At 44.0% G+C, this 15,229-nt stretch overlaps 1 protein-coding gene across 2 annotated transcripts in view; it reads right to left on the bottom strand.

The window, feature by feature from the left end:
• ccdc112 (coiled-coil domain containing 112) overlaps positions 1-15,229 on the bottom strand; it is a 43,084-nt gene that overhangs the window by 6,169 nt on the left and 21,686 nt on the right. For both annotated transcript variants that reach the window (XM_085987081.1, XM_085987082.1), the window contains 3 exons: positions 12,443-12,827; positions 10,016-10,432; positions 9,572-9,667 (listed from right to left, as the gene is read on the bottom strand). In XM_085987081.1, the coding sequence (XP_085843207.1) occupies positions 9,572-9,667; positions 10,016-10,432; positions 12,443-12,827 (898 nt within the window). The remainder of the gene's footprint in view (positions 1-9,571; positions 9,668-10,015; positions 10,433-12,442; positions 12,828-15,229) is intronic.

Below are 15,229 nucleotides of genomic sequence, written 5' to 3'. Positions count from 1 at the left end.
GTGAAGTCCATCCCAACGGAACAGCTCTCTCCTGTCCCAGTACTGATGCCAGTGTCCCAGGAAGCAAAACCCATTTCTCCCACACCAGTCTTTGAGCCACGCATTTAACTCTCTAATTTTATTTACCCTAGCCAAATTTGCACGTGGCTCAGGTAGTAATCCAGAGATTATTACCCTTGTGGTTCTGCTTTTTAATTTGGCCCCTAGCTGCTCAAACTCCCTCAGCAGAACCTCTTTCCTTGTCCTATCTGTCGTTGGTACCAACATGGACCACGACAACTGGATCCTCCCCCTCCCACTCCAAGTTTCTCTCCAGCCCAGAGGAGATGTCCTTAACCCTGGCACCGGGCAGGCAACACAGCCTTCGGGAGTCTCGCTCTCGGCTGCAAAGAACTCTATCTATCCCCCAAACGATACTATCCCCTACCACTACAACATTTCTTTTAACTCCCCCCACTTGAATGGCCCCCCGCTCCACGGTGCTGTGGCCAGGTTGCTCATCCTCCCCGCAGTCCCTGTTCCCATCCTCACAGGGAGTAAGAGCCTCAAACCTGTTGGACAAGAGCAAGGGCTGCGGCTCCTCCAACACTACCTCCTGGATCCCCGTACCTGCCTCACTTCTAGTCACATCGTCCTGACCCTGGCCACGGACTACATCTGAATTAATTAATCCAATTGGTGTGACTACCTCCTGCTACACAGAGTCCAGGTAACTCTCCCCCTCCCTGATGTGTCTCAGTGTTTGAAGCTCGGACTCCAGCTCTTCAACACGGAGCTGGAATTCCTCGAGCAGCCAACACTTACTGCAAATGTGATCACCGTGAGCATCAATGGTGTCCACCAGCTCCCACATATTGCAGCAGCAACACATCACCTGATCTCCCATTCTATGTAATTAATTAAATTTATTATTATTTTTAAATACCCTCTGCCCCGATTCTTGATGATGAATATCGCACCTTAGAAACTTAAAAAAGAGAGAAATACTTACCAACCAATCACTTACCCACTTTCTGGTGACGTCACACTTGGATTACTTTTTACCTCTCTCCTTCCCTCCGAGTTCCGAGTTCGGAGACTGGTAAACCTTCCTGGTCTCTGGAGCCTTTTATAGCCCCTCTCTGCCGCTCGAGATTCCCGCCGACGCTATGAAGCCTTACATGGTCTCTGGGGCCTTTTATAGCCCTGCTCTGCCGCTCGAGATTCCCGCCGACGCTGTGAGGCCTTACCTGGTCTCTGGGGCCTTTTATCGCCCCACTCTGCCGCTCGAGATTCCCGCCGACGCTGTGAGGCCTTACCTGGTCTCTGGGGCCTTTTATAGCCCTGCTCTGCCGCTCGAGATTCCCGCTGACGCTGTGAGGCCTTACCTGGTCTCTGGGGCCTTTTATAGCCCCGCTCTGCCGCTCGAGATTCCAGCCGACGCTCGAGGAGGCCAAGTACGGAGGCCCAGGAGAGATATAATGAAAGCCACATTTCCAGCAGATGTGTCAGAGCAGACAATAGGCAACAGAGGAGAAGTTTGAGCGCTTTGAGAGGAGCCCCCACTTCCATGTCCCCTCTTACCATCATCCCTCTCATGGGCAACCCGCATTTTCCTGCTAGCAAGGAGCTGGAGAGCACCTTGCTGCACAGCAGTGGGGCCATGAGGACCCACTTCTATGTTGACATCCCTCCTATAGAGGAGGTCTCTGAGCCTCTGCCATCTATTCTCCATAGAGACCATGTGCTCATGTGAGTAACACATTAGCTGCTCCATGCAGGTGGCCATCCTATCCATGGAAGAGCCTACAGTCAACATCATGTTGGAGATGGACTCCTCCATTCTCTGCACATTTGCAGACATCGCGCTTGCAAAATCTGTCAAAGCCTCCTGCACCTCCAGGAACGCCCTCTTTCTGGATGGCCCCCAAGACTCAGCATCTACATGCAGCTGAGCAGAGCTGGGAGTGTCCTGCATCCTCCAGTGAGGAGTCTCCACTGCTATCCCCGTCTCCACCATCTGCTCTTGCTCACTTGTCAGTTGCGAGACGTGAGACACCAGGTGACAACACTAGTCATAGTCATAGAGTTATACAGCACAGAAAGAGGCCCTTCGGCCCATCGTGTTCGCAACGGCCATCAAGCCCGGTCTATTCTAATCCCATTTTCCAGCACTTGGTCCATAGCCTTGTATGCTATGGCGTTTCAAGTGCTCATCTAAATGCTTCTTGAATGTTGAGGGTTCCTGCCTCTACTACCCTTTCAGGCAGTGAGTTCCAGATTCCAACCACCCTCTGGGTGAAAACGTTTTTCCTCAAATCCCCTCTAAACCTCCTGCCCCTTACCTTGAAACTTTGCCCCCTGGTTATTGACCCCTCTACTAAGGGGAAAAGTTCCTTTCTATCTACCCTATCTATGCCCCTCATAATTTTGTACACCTCAATCAGGTCCCCCCTCAGCCTTCTCTGCTCTAAGGAAAACAACCCCAGCCTGTCCAGTCTCTCTTCATAGCTGAAGCACTCCAGCCCAGGTAATATCCTGGTGAATCTCCTCTGCACCCTCTCCAATGCAATCACATCCTTCCTATAGTGTGGCGACTAGAACTGCACACAGTATTCCAGCTGTGGCCTAACTAGCGTTTTGTACAGCGCCATCATAACCTCCCTGCTCTTATTATTCTATGCCTCTGCTAATGAAGGCAAGTATCCCATATGCCTTTTTAACCACCTTATCTACCTGTCCTGCTGCCTTCAGGGATCTATGTACATGCACACCAAGATCCCTCTGATCCTCTGTCCTTCCTAGGATCCTATCATTCATTGTGTATTCCCTTGCCTTGTTTTTCCTCCCAAAATGCAACACCTCACACTTTTCAGGGTTAAATTCCATTTGCCATTGTTCTGCCCATCTGACCAACCCGTCTATATCGTCCTGTAGCCTGAGGCTTCCCTCCTCGCTATTTACCACTCCACCAATTTTCGTGTCATCTGCGAACTTACTGATCATACTTCCTACATTCATATCTAAATCATTAATGTACACTACAAACAGCAAAGGACCCAACACCGATCCCTGTGGTACACCACTGGACACAGGCTTCCAGTCACAAAAACAACCTTCGACCATCACCCTCTGCCTCCTGCCACTAAGCCAATTTTGGATCCAATGTGCCAAATTGCCCTGGATCCCATGGGCTCTTACCTTCTTGACCAGTCTCCCATGCAGGACTTTGTCAAAAGCCTTACTGAAGTCCATGTAGACTACATCAACTGCACTACCCTCATCCACACACCTAGTCGCCTCCTCGAAAAATTAAATCAAATTGGTCAGACATGATCTCCCCCTGACAAAGCCATGCTGACTATCCTGGATTAATCCCTGCCTTTCCAAGTGGAGACTAATTCTGTCCCTCAGAATTTTTTCCAATAATTTCCCTACTATTGATGTTAGGCTCACTGGCCTGTAATTCCCTGGTTTATCCCTACTACCCTTCTTGAATAATGGTACTACGTTAGCTGTTCTCCAGTCCTCTGGCACCTCCCCTGTGGCCAGAGAGGTTCTGAAAATTTGTGTCAGAGCCCCTGCAATCTCCTCCCTTGCCTCACACAGCAGCCTGGGATACGTCCCGTCAGGGCCTGGGGAATTTATCCACTTTTAAGCCCGCTAAAACCGCTGGTACCTCCTCCCTCTCCATACTAATTTGTTCAAGTATATCACAATCCCCCTGCCTGATTTCTATGCCTACATCACCCTTCTACATAGTGAACACAGATGCAAAATATTCATTTAAAACCTCACCTACATCTTCTGGCTCTACACAGATTGCCACTTTGGTCCCTAATGGGCCCTACTCTTTCCCTGGTTATCCTCTTGCCCTTAATATACTTATAATAAAACACCTTGGGATTTTCCTTTATTTTGCCCGCCAGTGTTTTTTCATGCCCCCTCTTCGCTCTCCTAATTTCCTTTTTAAGTACCCCCCTGCACTTTCTATACTCCTCTAGGGCTTCCACTGTTTTTAGTCCTTTGTATCTGCCAAATGCCTCTCTTTTTTCCCTAATCCATTCTTGTATATCCCTTGACATCCAGGGTTCCCTGGGCTTGTTGGTCCCACCCTTGACCTTTACAGGAACATGTTGGCATTGTACTCTCTCTCTTTCCTTTCTGAAAGACTCCCATTGCTCGGATGTGGATTTTCCTACAAGTAGCTGATCCCAGTCCATTTTGGCCAGATCCTGCCTTATCATATTAAAATCGGCCTTCCCCCAATTTAGAACCTTTATTTCCAGTCCATCTTTGTCCTTTTCCATGACTATCTTAAATCTCACCGAATTATGGTCACTGTCACTAAAATGCTCTTCTACTGACACATCTACCACTTGCCCAGCTACATTCCCTAGAATTAGGTCCAGTACCACCCCCTCTCTTGTAGGACTTTCTACATGCTGGCTCAAAAAGCTCTCCTGGATGCACTTTAAGAATTCCGCACCCTCGAAGCCTTTCCCAGTTAATATTGGGGAACTTGAAATTCCCTAATATTATTACCCTATTATTTCTACACTTCTGAGATTGGCCTACATGTCTGTTCCTCTCTCTCTCCCTGACTGTTTGGGGGCCTATAGTACACTCCCAGCAAAGTGCTTGCCCCCTTTTTGTTTTTAAGTTTTACCCATATGGCCTCATTAGAGGAACCTGCTCAGATATCATCCCTCCTTACAGCAGTAATTGACTCCTTGTTTAATATTGCGACACCCCCTCCTCGTTTACACCCCCCTGTCTCGCCTGAAGATTCTATACCCCAGAATATTGAGCTGCCAGTCCTCAACCATGTCTCTGTGATAGCAACAATATCATACTCCCATGTGTTCATCCACACCTTCAATTCATCTGCCTTACTCGCAAGACTCCTTGCATTAAAATAAATGCCATCCAGCCTTGCCATGCTCCCTTGTGCCGTTACATATTTTCTCTGCCTTCCAGGCTGACTTGTTTTTTCCTCTATATTTGGCTGTGCATCACCCCCTACTATAGCTCCACTCCGTATCCCATCCCCCTGCCAAGTTAGCTTACACCCTCCCCCCCCCCCCCACCAAAACAGTACTAGCAAACCTCCCCGCAAGGATGTTGGTCCCGTTCCGGTTCAGGTGCAACCCGTCTGACTTGTACAGGTCCCACCTTCCCCAGAAGCAGACCCAGTGATCCAGGAAACTAAAGCCCTCCCTCCTGCACCAACTCTTTAGCCACGCATTCATCTGCTCTATCCTCCTATTCCTATACTCGCTAGCATGTGGCACCGGGAGTAATCCAGAGATTACAAACTTTGAGGTCCTGCTTTTAATCTGCTACCTAGCTCCCTAAATTCTTGATGCAGGACCTCATCCCTCTTTCTACCCATGTCATTGGTACCAATGTGAACCATGACCTCTGACTGTTCGCCCTCCCCCTTCAGAATGCCTTGCAGCCGTTCAGTGACATCCTTGACCCTGGCACCAGGGAGGCAACATACCATCCTGGAGTCACGTCTGCAGCCACAGAAACGTCTATCTGTTCCCCTTACGATAGAATCCCCTATCACTATTGCTCTTCCACTCTTTTTCCTCCCCTCCTGTGCAGCTGAGCCACTCGTAGTACCACGGACTTGGCTCTTGCTGCATTCCCCGAGAAACCATCTCCCCCAGCAGTATCCAAAATGGAAAATCTGTTGGAGAGGGAGATGGACCCAGGGGACTCCTGCACTACCTTCCTAGTTCTTTTATTCTGTCTGGTGGTCACCCATTTCCTGTCTACCTGTGCACTCTTTACCTGCGCTGTGACCACCTCATTAAACATGCTATCCATAAAATCTCAGCTTCACGGATGCTCCACAGTGACTCCAGCCGCAGCTCCAGCTCCGAAACGCAGATTTCGAGTAGCTGCAGCTGGAGACACTTCCTGCACGTGTTCGCCCTGGACACCTAAAGTGTCCCTGACTTCCCACATAGCACAGGAGGAGCACTCCACGCTGCAGAGCTGCCCTGCCATGTCCTACCCTTAATTTACTCCCTTTACTTCCTTTAAATTAAAGAATATTAAATACACTAGGGACCTTGCTTCACTTTACACACTACTTACTCTAAACTAGAGACCTTACTTTGACTTTAACGACTGAACTGAAGAAATACTCACCAGGTTCTACTTACCAATCAGCTCCTTCCCTGGTTGTGACGTCACTTTAGCGGTTTCGCAGTTGTTATTGTTTGACTGCTCCCGCTCTCGGACATAGCAGACACATTAAACAAATACTTTGTACCTGTCTTCATGGTAGAAGACACAAAAATCATTCTGGAAATAGTGGGGAACCAAGGGTCTACTGAACGTAAAGAAATTACTGTAGTATTAGTAAAGAAATAGTACTGGAGAAATTAATGGGACTAAAAGCAGGCAAATCCCCTGGACCTGATGGCCTACACCCTGGGGTTTTAAAAGAGGTGGCTACAGAGATGGTGGATGCATTGGTTTTGATCTTTGAGAATTCCCTAGATTTTAGAATGGGCCCCACGGATTGGAAGGTAGCAAACCCCGCTTTTCAAGAAAGGAGAGAGAGAAAACAGGGAATTATAAGCCAGTTAGCCTGATATTAGTAGGAAAAATGCTAGAATCTGTTATTAGGGACGTGGCAACAGAGCACTTAGAAAATCATGTTGGCCCTGAATTTGCAGTCAGTATGACAGCGTAGAGTACGCCTTCATACCACCTTTGAAACTGACCGCAACCTCGGGATTTGGCAGTTGCGGTCTGTCAATGACAGCTCTGAAACTGGCTGCGCTGTGGCCCCCTCCTCCCCCCAACTGAGCCAGCAATCAGTGAAATCTCATAAATCATTGAAGCTGACAAACACTTCAGCTCTCCACAGTAATTACTCTGTTAAATTCCCCATGAAATGTTAGACCCAAAGGGATTAGGTGTAAGTGGAGTTTTAATAGCATATTGACTGCTAAACAGATGTTAAGGGTGTGGAAAACTAATTTTAATTTTGTGCAGTGTGAAATTTGTCCATTTTAATAAAAACTAAAATTAAGAAACTTTTCCAAAAATTTTTTTTTAAGTTTGTGCATCTTTATTTCAGGTTTACCTTTTCCCCATGTGAGAACCCTAATCTTTCTTTTGCTCTCTAACTATTTAAAAAAAAAGTTAGAATGTTATGGGCTTACCCACTTCCTTGTTCGCGGTCTGTGAGAATTCTGCCTTTTGATTGGCTGTTTAGACAGCCTGTTGATATCACAGCACTTCACACAAGAGGATTCCTATTAAGTTCCATTGAATTGAATTCAAGGTCGGAAAACCCAAAGTTCTCGACACAGCAATTGCAAGATCCCTATTCGGAGCGTACTTCAGGGCCAGCAGCGAACGCCTTCGCTTCGCTGCTGGCTGCAAATTCCGGGCCAATATGATTGAGCAGAGTCAACACAGATTTATGAAAGCGAGAGATTTTTGAGGTTGTAACTAGCAGGGTAGATAAGGGTGAACCAGTGGATGTAATGTATTTGGATTTTCAAAAAGCATTCGATAAAAGTGCTACACAAGAGGTTATTACACAAAATTAGGGCTCATGGGATTGGGGGTAATATGTTAGCATGGATTGAGGATTGGTTAATTGACAGAAAACAGAGAGTAGGAATAAACGGGTCATTTTCAAATTGGCAGGCTGTAACGAGTGGAGTGCAGCAAGGATCAGTGCTTGGGCCTCAGCTAGTTACAATCTATATCAATGACTTAAATGAGGGGACCGCATGTAATGCATCAAAGTTTGCTGATGCTACAAAGCTAGGGAAAGTAAGCTGTGAGGAAGCTGCATAGAGGCTGCAACGGGACATAGACAGGTTAAGTGAGTGGTCAAGAAGGTGGCAGATGGACTATCATATGGAGAAATATGAAGTTATCCACTTTGGTAGGAAAAGTAGAAACACAGAATATTGTTAAAAAGGGGAGAGACTGGGAAATCTTGGTATTCAGTGGGACCTGGGTGTCCTTGTACACAAATCACAGAAAGTTTGCATGCAGGGGCAGCAAGCAATTAGGAAAGTAAATAGTATGTTAGCTTTTATTACAAAGGGATTGGAGTATAAAAGTGAAAAAGTCTTACTGCACTTATATAGGGCCTTGGTGAGATCACACCTAGAGTACTATGTACACTTTTGGTCTCCTTACCCAAGGAAGAATATACTTGCCTTAGAGTGAGTGCAACAAGGATTCACTAGTCTGATTCCTGGGATGAGGATTGTCTATGAGGAGAGATTGAGTAGACTAGGCCTATATTCCCTAGAGTTTAGAAGAATGAGAGGTGATCTCATTGAAACATATTAAATTCTTAAGGGGCTTCACAGGTTGGATGCTGGGAGGATGTTTCCCCTAGCTCGGGAGTCTAGAACTAGGTCACAGCCTCAGAATAAGGGGTCAGCCACTTAGGACTGAGATGAGGAGAAATTTCTTCACTCAAAAGGTTGTGAATCTTTGGAATTCTCTTCACCAGAGGGCTATGGATACTCAGCCGTTGATCGATAGATTTTTGGACACTTAAGGGAATCAAGGAACATGGGCATAGGGCAGGTGGAGTTGAGTTAGATCAGCCATGATCTTATTGAATGGCGGCGGAACAAGCTTGAAGGGCCGAATGGCCTACTCCTGCTCCTAGTTCTTATGTTCATAATATTGTTGTCCATTTTATTTTCCCAAATTCTATTCTCAGCCCCATAAAAATCAGTTTTCCAATCTATTACCTTGGATTTTGTCATGTTTATGTCCTTCTCAATTATTATCCTAAACTGTGTTATATTATGGTCATTATTGCCTAGATGTTCACCTACTTTTACTTTTCTTATCTGGTCTGGTTCATTCCCCATTACCAGATCCAGTCGCGAAGCCTCCCTCCCTTGTTGGGCTTCTTACATACCTGGTTGGAAAGGAGTCCTGTACACATTGTAGGAACTCTATTCCCTTATCCCCTTTACCTAGCTCTTCTGGCCAATTAATTTCAGGGTAGTCGAAATCCCCCATGATAATTATTCTATGTTTCTCATTTCCCTAATTTGTTTGCATATTTCTTCCTCCACCTCCCTTCCACTATTAGGTGGTCTGTAGACTACCCTTATTAGTGTGATTGATCCTTTATTTTTTTTTATATCTATCCACATGGATTCTATTTCTGTCTTACTGATGGCTGCATTGCTTTTTTCTACTGCCATTATGTTATCACTAATAAGCACAGCTACTCTCTCAGTCCTAAAGTTCATATCTTCAAATTAACAAAGTTCCGAGTTGAATTTGAACATTCAGGACAAGAACAGACTTGTAAGAGTCAGCAGAGTGGGTTCTTGACTGGGGGAACCAAAATAGCATGTGTCCATGAGGTTGCATTTTGACCAATTAGCTACAAACATATCTCAGAGGGCAGACAGTTTTAGCTGATTTTTCAGCCTTTGGGTGAGAAGAAATCTGAGCTGTCAGAGCATTATTTCCCTTTAGACAGTTCGCATTTAACATATGGGGTTAATCACAGTGAATCCCATTGAGCCAGCTGCTTTTTCTCATATTAAAATCAGTATTTTTTTTTAACCTTCTCTTTAAGCTTGGCCAATCTCTTCTCTCGCTCATCCTCCTTCTCTTGCTTTGTTCGTTTCTCTGCTAATTTGCACTCCAACTTTTGAAAATCCTGTGTGGTATAAAAATACATCCTGTAATTGCTCGGTGATTACCTTTATTGCCACAAATTAACTGCCTTTTCCCTATCTTTTGTGAAAAAGTGTAAGTGGAAGTACTCCCAAATTGAAGGTTATTCTATAAAATGTAAGGAGGCTACATATTTTAGGATTACACCTCAAAACTGTATTTTTAAAATGCAAAATTTTACCAAGACAATGTTTTACTAAATACAAACAAAAAATAAGTATAAGGACCATGTCCCCACATTTGACTATTCAATAAAACAGTGAACTAAATAAAAAAGTTACATTATCTTATTTAGGGACTTCATAAGCAAGTTACCTTCCAAAAGACTCACCCTCTCTTGAAACCTGGAGATTTCTCTTGCCACAAGCCATTGTCTTTCTTCCCTTTCAGCTTCCTCTCTCATTTGGGCTTCCAGTCGCAGAAACTCCTCCTTCTCCTTCTTTTGTTCAGCACAATCTTCAAGTATTCTCTTCACTTCGAGCCGTCTGTGATTTTCCTTCCTTTGCCTTTTCATTTTCTCTACTTCTTCCTTCATCATTTGTTCTTTCTCATGAGCAAGCTCCAGTTCCTTCTGTTTCTTCCATGATTGCAGCTGGGCTTCTCTTTCTTTCCTCTCTTTCTCAAGCCTGAGCCGTTTTGCCTCTTCTTTTGCTAAATGCTCTGCATCCTGTTCCTCTTCTGCCTGTGCTTGCATCCTCAGCAGCTTCACTTTTTCATGTTGCTTCTTTGTTTTCCATTTCTGAATAGCCTGCAAGGTCATTTCAACAAAAAAAACCCATCAGTGATTCGGAAGATTCAGTCTCCTAAATGTTATGCTGGTTGACTGTGACGACACTGTCTATTTCTTTGGGTTACTGGCTCCAATTTTAAAGATGCCAGGCTTAATACAGTAATCTCAAATAATTTCATTCCACTCAAGCCAAATGCTAGGATCTGCACAAAAGAGGTACAGGTACTCGCCCTCTGATTTTTTTCCTTTCTGCAGGGAACAATTGCTCAGCATCTTCCCTAATGGGTGTGAACCCAAATCCCACCACTAATTCATTGCAGCTCTAGTTTGCTGCACTACTGAACTAGGTTTGTTGTGATTTTCATTTTATTCTGTGCATTTCTTTGTAGGATAGAGTGTACCTGTAGGGTTTAGTAAACATTAAGATTCTATATTGGGCTTAATACATCAGCACGCCCTTAGGTTCGTATTATTTCACACGCTCTGGTAGCTCTCCAACTTGTAATGACAGTGTATTTGATATATGTAACCCATGTAGTAAGACTTTGAACTATGTATGATCAGAAGTTTGATTAAGATCTACCCAGTTAAACACAAATGCCACAAGGTAGGGAGTCAAAAATTGTTAGGACTAATAATACCATATAGGGACAAACATGGAAATTCCTCCTTGGATTAGGATAATTTCCCATGTACTGGTCATCACCCAACTTGTAGTACTGATATGCTTACTAGTTTACACCTGCTACCTGAGATACCCAACGTACGAAACCCGATCGCGTTTAAATATGATCACAGCCCAGAATATCTTAAGAGTTACATAAATGTGGGAGAACAAACCCATATGTAAGATTTTAGTTTTGAGGGGTCGGCAAAATGCCTTACCCTGAAGGTAGGGATCTGTAGGATAGAGTGTACCTGTAGGATTTAGTAAACATTAATATTCTAGAACCATTATTAAATAACTATAATAGGTGAAATTGTATGGTAAAAATCTAAAAAGCCTGTATAAAATGGCAAATGGCTAAGAAGTAAAGCATGATGGTAAAACCTAACATCCCTTATCGCTGAAGTTTTCGACCAGGCTAGATAATGGGCTATGGGAAAGGCAAAAGACATCTGTCGTAATTCATGGGAATGTAAAAAGTTCAGAGAGAAAAGCTCAGCAGAAAAAGGGAGGAAATCATAGACCGTACTTGTGAAGGTCAGAATGGTGAGATAGCCCAAGCAGCTGCAAGTTGCCATGTATTTTTGAAAGGGAAAAAAAGGTATAAAGAAACAGCTACTGAACACTGAAAGCAGCGCAAAACCAGAGGATGAGAAGCTTCAGTCAACAGAACACAGCAAGAGATAAAGAGTCACTTGGAAGGAACGCCGGGGTTCAATGAACAGACTGTGGCTATCTTCTTGTTAAGTATTACTTCTTTGTACTGGATGTTTAATAAACCTGTTTTACTGATACACAATATACCTGGACCCAGAGTGGTTTGTGTAGTCACGGACTGTTTTACTGATACACAATATACCTGGACCCAGAGTGGTTTGTGTAGTCACGGACTGTTTTACTGATACACAATGTACCTGTACCCAGAGTGGTTTGTGTAGTCACGGACTGTTTTACTGATACACAATATACCTGTACCCAGAGTGGTTTGTGTAGTCACGGACTGTTTTACTGATGCACAATATAACTGGACCCAGGGTGGTTTGTGTAGTCACGGACTGTTTTACTGATACACAATATACCTGGACCCAGAGTGGTTTGTGTAGTCACGGACAAATTATTAGAAAGAGCTTTTGAAAGCTACATCTTAGTTTCAAAAATCAACACATACATTAAAAACAGCAGTTTGCTGCTGAATAGGAAGTATAGCCACCATTACAGAACTAAAAAAAAGTGTGTTCTGTGTGCAGTAATTCTTATCAGGAAGAATAATGTGGATTGCTGGAAAAAAAAAACTGAACTCCTAAATTAGTTCTACTCAACACTTCAAAATATACTAACCAAATATTTCCATAAGTTCCTACCTCTTTCTGCCTCTCTTCTAGAAAGAGAAACTCTTGGTACCATTGCTCATGCTGCATTATGTCCTCTTGGGTCCTCCCAACCAAATACTGCAGAGCCTCTTCAATGAATGATGGCCTTCCTTTATGTTTTATCCAGACTTTGAGAAAGTTCTGATGGTCAAAATCATCCCAGCCACCTTGGCGTCCTGTCCGCTGAAGGAACTTTTGAAATTCTGCAATTTCAACCAGCACATTATCTGGATCAGATTTAACTGATGATCCTTTTGCTAAGCTAGTCCTGGGTGTCACTGTTGCTGTTGCAGTCTGGGCCCATCCTTCCATTTTTTTTTCCACAGCTAAAATTTCCTGAGTGGTCGTCTTTTCTTCCTTCATAAGTTCTTCATACCTGAATTAAAAATGGAACAGAATTCACCTTGAAAATGTAATTAAAAAGGAGCTCTACGGTATAATTCTAAACGTTTACAATATATTTCATTACCACTTACAATGGCCAAAACGCGAGAGAGGATACAAAATAAATGTATGTATTTTTTAATGGTTTTGAAATATAACCAACACATGAAAGGGTTATATGTCTTTCCCCTCCTTCAGCCTGAGCCTATACCTTCATTTCTTGTGCACACACGTCAACTGTCCACGTTTTAGGTCTCGTATTCACCTGACCTCATTTGCAGACAAAAATCAGCTGATCCTTTTAGTTTGCAATGCTTGTGCTGCCATGTCATATGTTTCTGCAAGTGAAAGAAACCATGTTCTCTGCTTACCCACCAGGTAGTAGAGAATTCACTCCTGAACAAAAGCTCCTTCAAGGCTTCAAATAAGAAAATATTAAATAATTTTCTATGTGATGGAACTTAATGTAAATCAAGGCATGGAAATCAGGAAAAGCTGAATGGGAGGGGTGAAAAAAATTGTTGTTGATTCTAAATTCTAAACATTCACTTCCTCCACCACCGGCGCACCGTGTTTGCAGTGTGCACCATCTATAAGATGCACTGCAGCACCTCCCAAACCCACAACCTCTACCACCTAGAAGGACAAGGGCAGCAGGCGCAGGGGAACACCACCATCTCCAAGTTCCCCTCCAAATCACACACCATCTTGACTTGGAAATATATCACCGTTCCTTCATTATCGCTGGGTCAAAATCCTAGAACTCCCTCCCTAACAGCACTGTGGGAGTACCTTCACCACACGGACTGCAGCGGTTCAAGAAGGTGGCTCACCATCATCTTCTCAAGGGCAATCAGGGATGGGCAATAAATGCTGGCTTTGTTAGCGATGCCCACATCCCGTGAATGAATTTAAAAAAATGCATACATGCTGCCATGTCACAGAAGTATTTTTCTCTTCAAGATTATTTTCCGGGTTTTTTCTTAGTGATCACAGGAATACACAAGGTTAATATTAGTTTCTGCAAATTACAGGAATGTACATTACATTCTGGTAGACATTTATATGTGTCCGATACTTGATCTTGTTTAGGAATAGGGAGTTTAATATGCTAATATCAATTGAATGCAGCATCATTGGTGTCAATCTATTAATTATATTCTTGATAGCTATCTAGACAACATGTTATAAGAACATAAGAAATAGGAACAGGAATAGGCCACTTGGCCCCTCGAGCCTACTCCGCCATTCAATAAGATCATGGCTGATCTTGGGCTCAAAGCCTCTTCCCTGCCCGCTCCCCATAGCCCTTCACTCCCTTATCTTGCAAAATTCTGTTTGTCCCCACCTTAAATGTATTTAATGACCCAGCCTCTACAGCTCTCTGGGGCAGAGAATTCCACAGATTTACGACCCTCTGAGAGAAGAAATTCCTTCTCATCTCAGTTCTAAAAGGGCGACCCTTTATTCTGAAACTATGCCCCCGAGTTCTAGATTTCCCCACGAGGGGAAACATCCTCTCTGCATCTACCTTGTCGAGCCCCCTCAGTATCTTATATGTTTCAATAAGATCACCTCTCATTCTTCTAAATTCCATTGAGTATAGGCCCAACCTGCTCAACCTTTCTTCATAAGTCAACCCCCTCATCTCTGGAATTAACCTAGTGAATCGTCTCTGAACTGCCTCCAATGCAAGTATATCCTTCCTTAAATAAGGAGACCAAAACTGTACGCAGTACTCAAGGTGCAGTCTCACCAATACCCTGTACAGTTGTAGCAGGACTTCCCTGCTTTTATACTCCAACCCCCTTGCAATAAAGGCCAACATTCCATTTGCCTTTTTGATTACTTGCTGTACCTGCATGCTAACTTTTTGTGTTTCATGCACAAGGACCCCCAGGTCCCTCTGAACTGTAGCATTTTGTAATCTCTCTCCATTTAAATAATAATTTGCTTTTTTATTTTTCCTGCCAAAGTGGATAACCTTGCACTTTCCCACATTATACTCCATCTGCCAAATGTTTGCCCACTCACTTAGCCTGTCTATATCCCTTTGCAGATTCTTTGAGTCCTCTGCACAACTTACTTTCCCACCCATCTTTGTATCATCCGCAAACTTGGCTACAGTACACTCGGTCCCTTCATCCAAGTCATTAATGTAGATTGTAAACAGTTGATGCCCCAGCACAGAGCCCTGTGGCACTCCACTAGTTACCGTTTGCCAACTGGAAAATGACCCATTTATCCCGACTTTCTTCTTTCTGTTAGTTAGCCAATTCCAGCCATCATAGGTCATACAAAGTAGATTGAGTCAAACATCCTCATGAATCCCAGGAGAGGCAAAAATCGAGACCATCTGTTCAGCTGACTCAGCTGTCCTAGCAACGAACCCTC

Source organism: Somniosus microcephalus, chromosome 1 (assembly GCF_052327205.1).
Source record: "Somniosus microcephalus isolate GS21.2 chromosome 1, FLI_Smic_1.0, whole genome shotgun sequence".
Lineage (NCBI taxonomy): Eukaryota > Metazoa > Chordata > Chondrichthyes > Squaliformes > Somniosidae > Somniosus > Somniosus microcephalus.
Note: the sequence above shows the minus strand (reverse complement) of the source record. Positions and strands in the feature narration are given on the sequence as shown.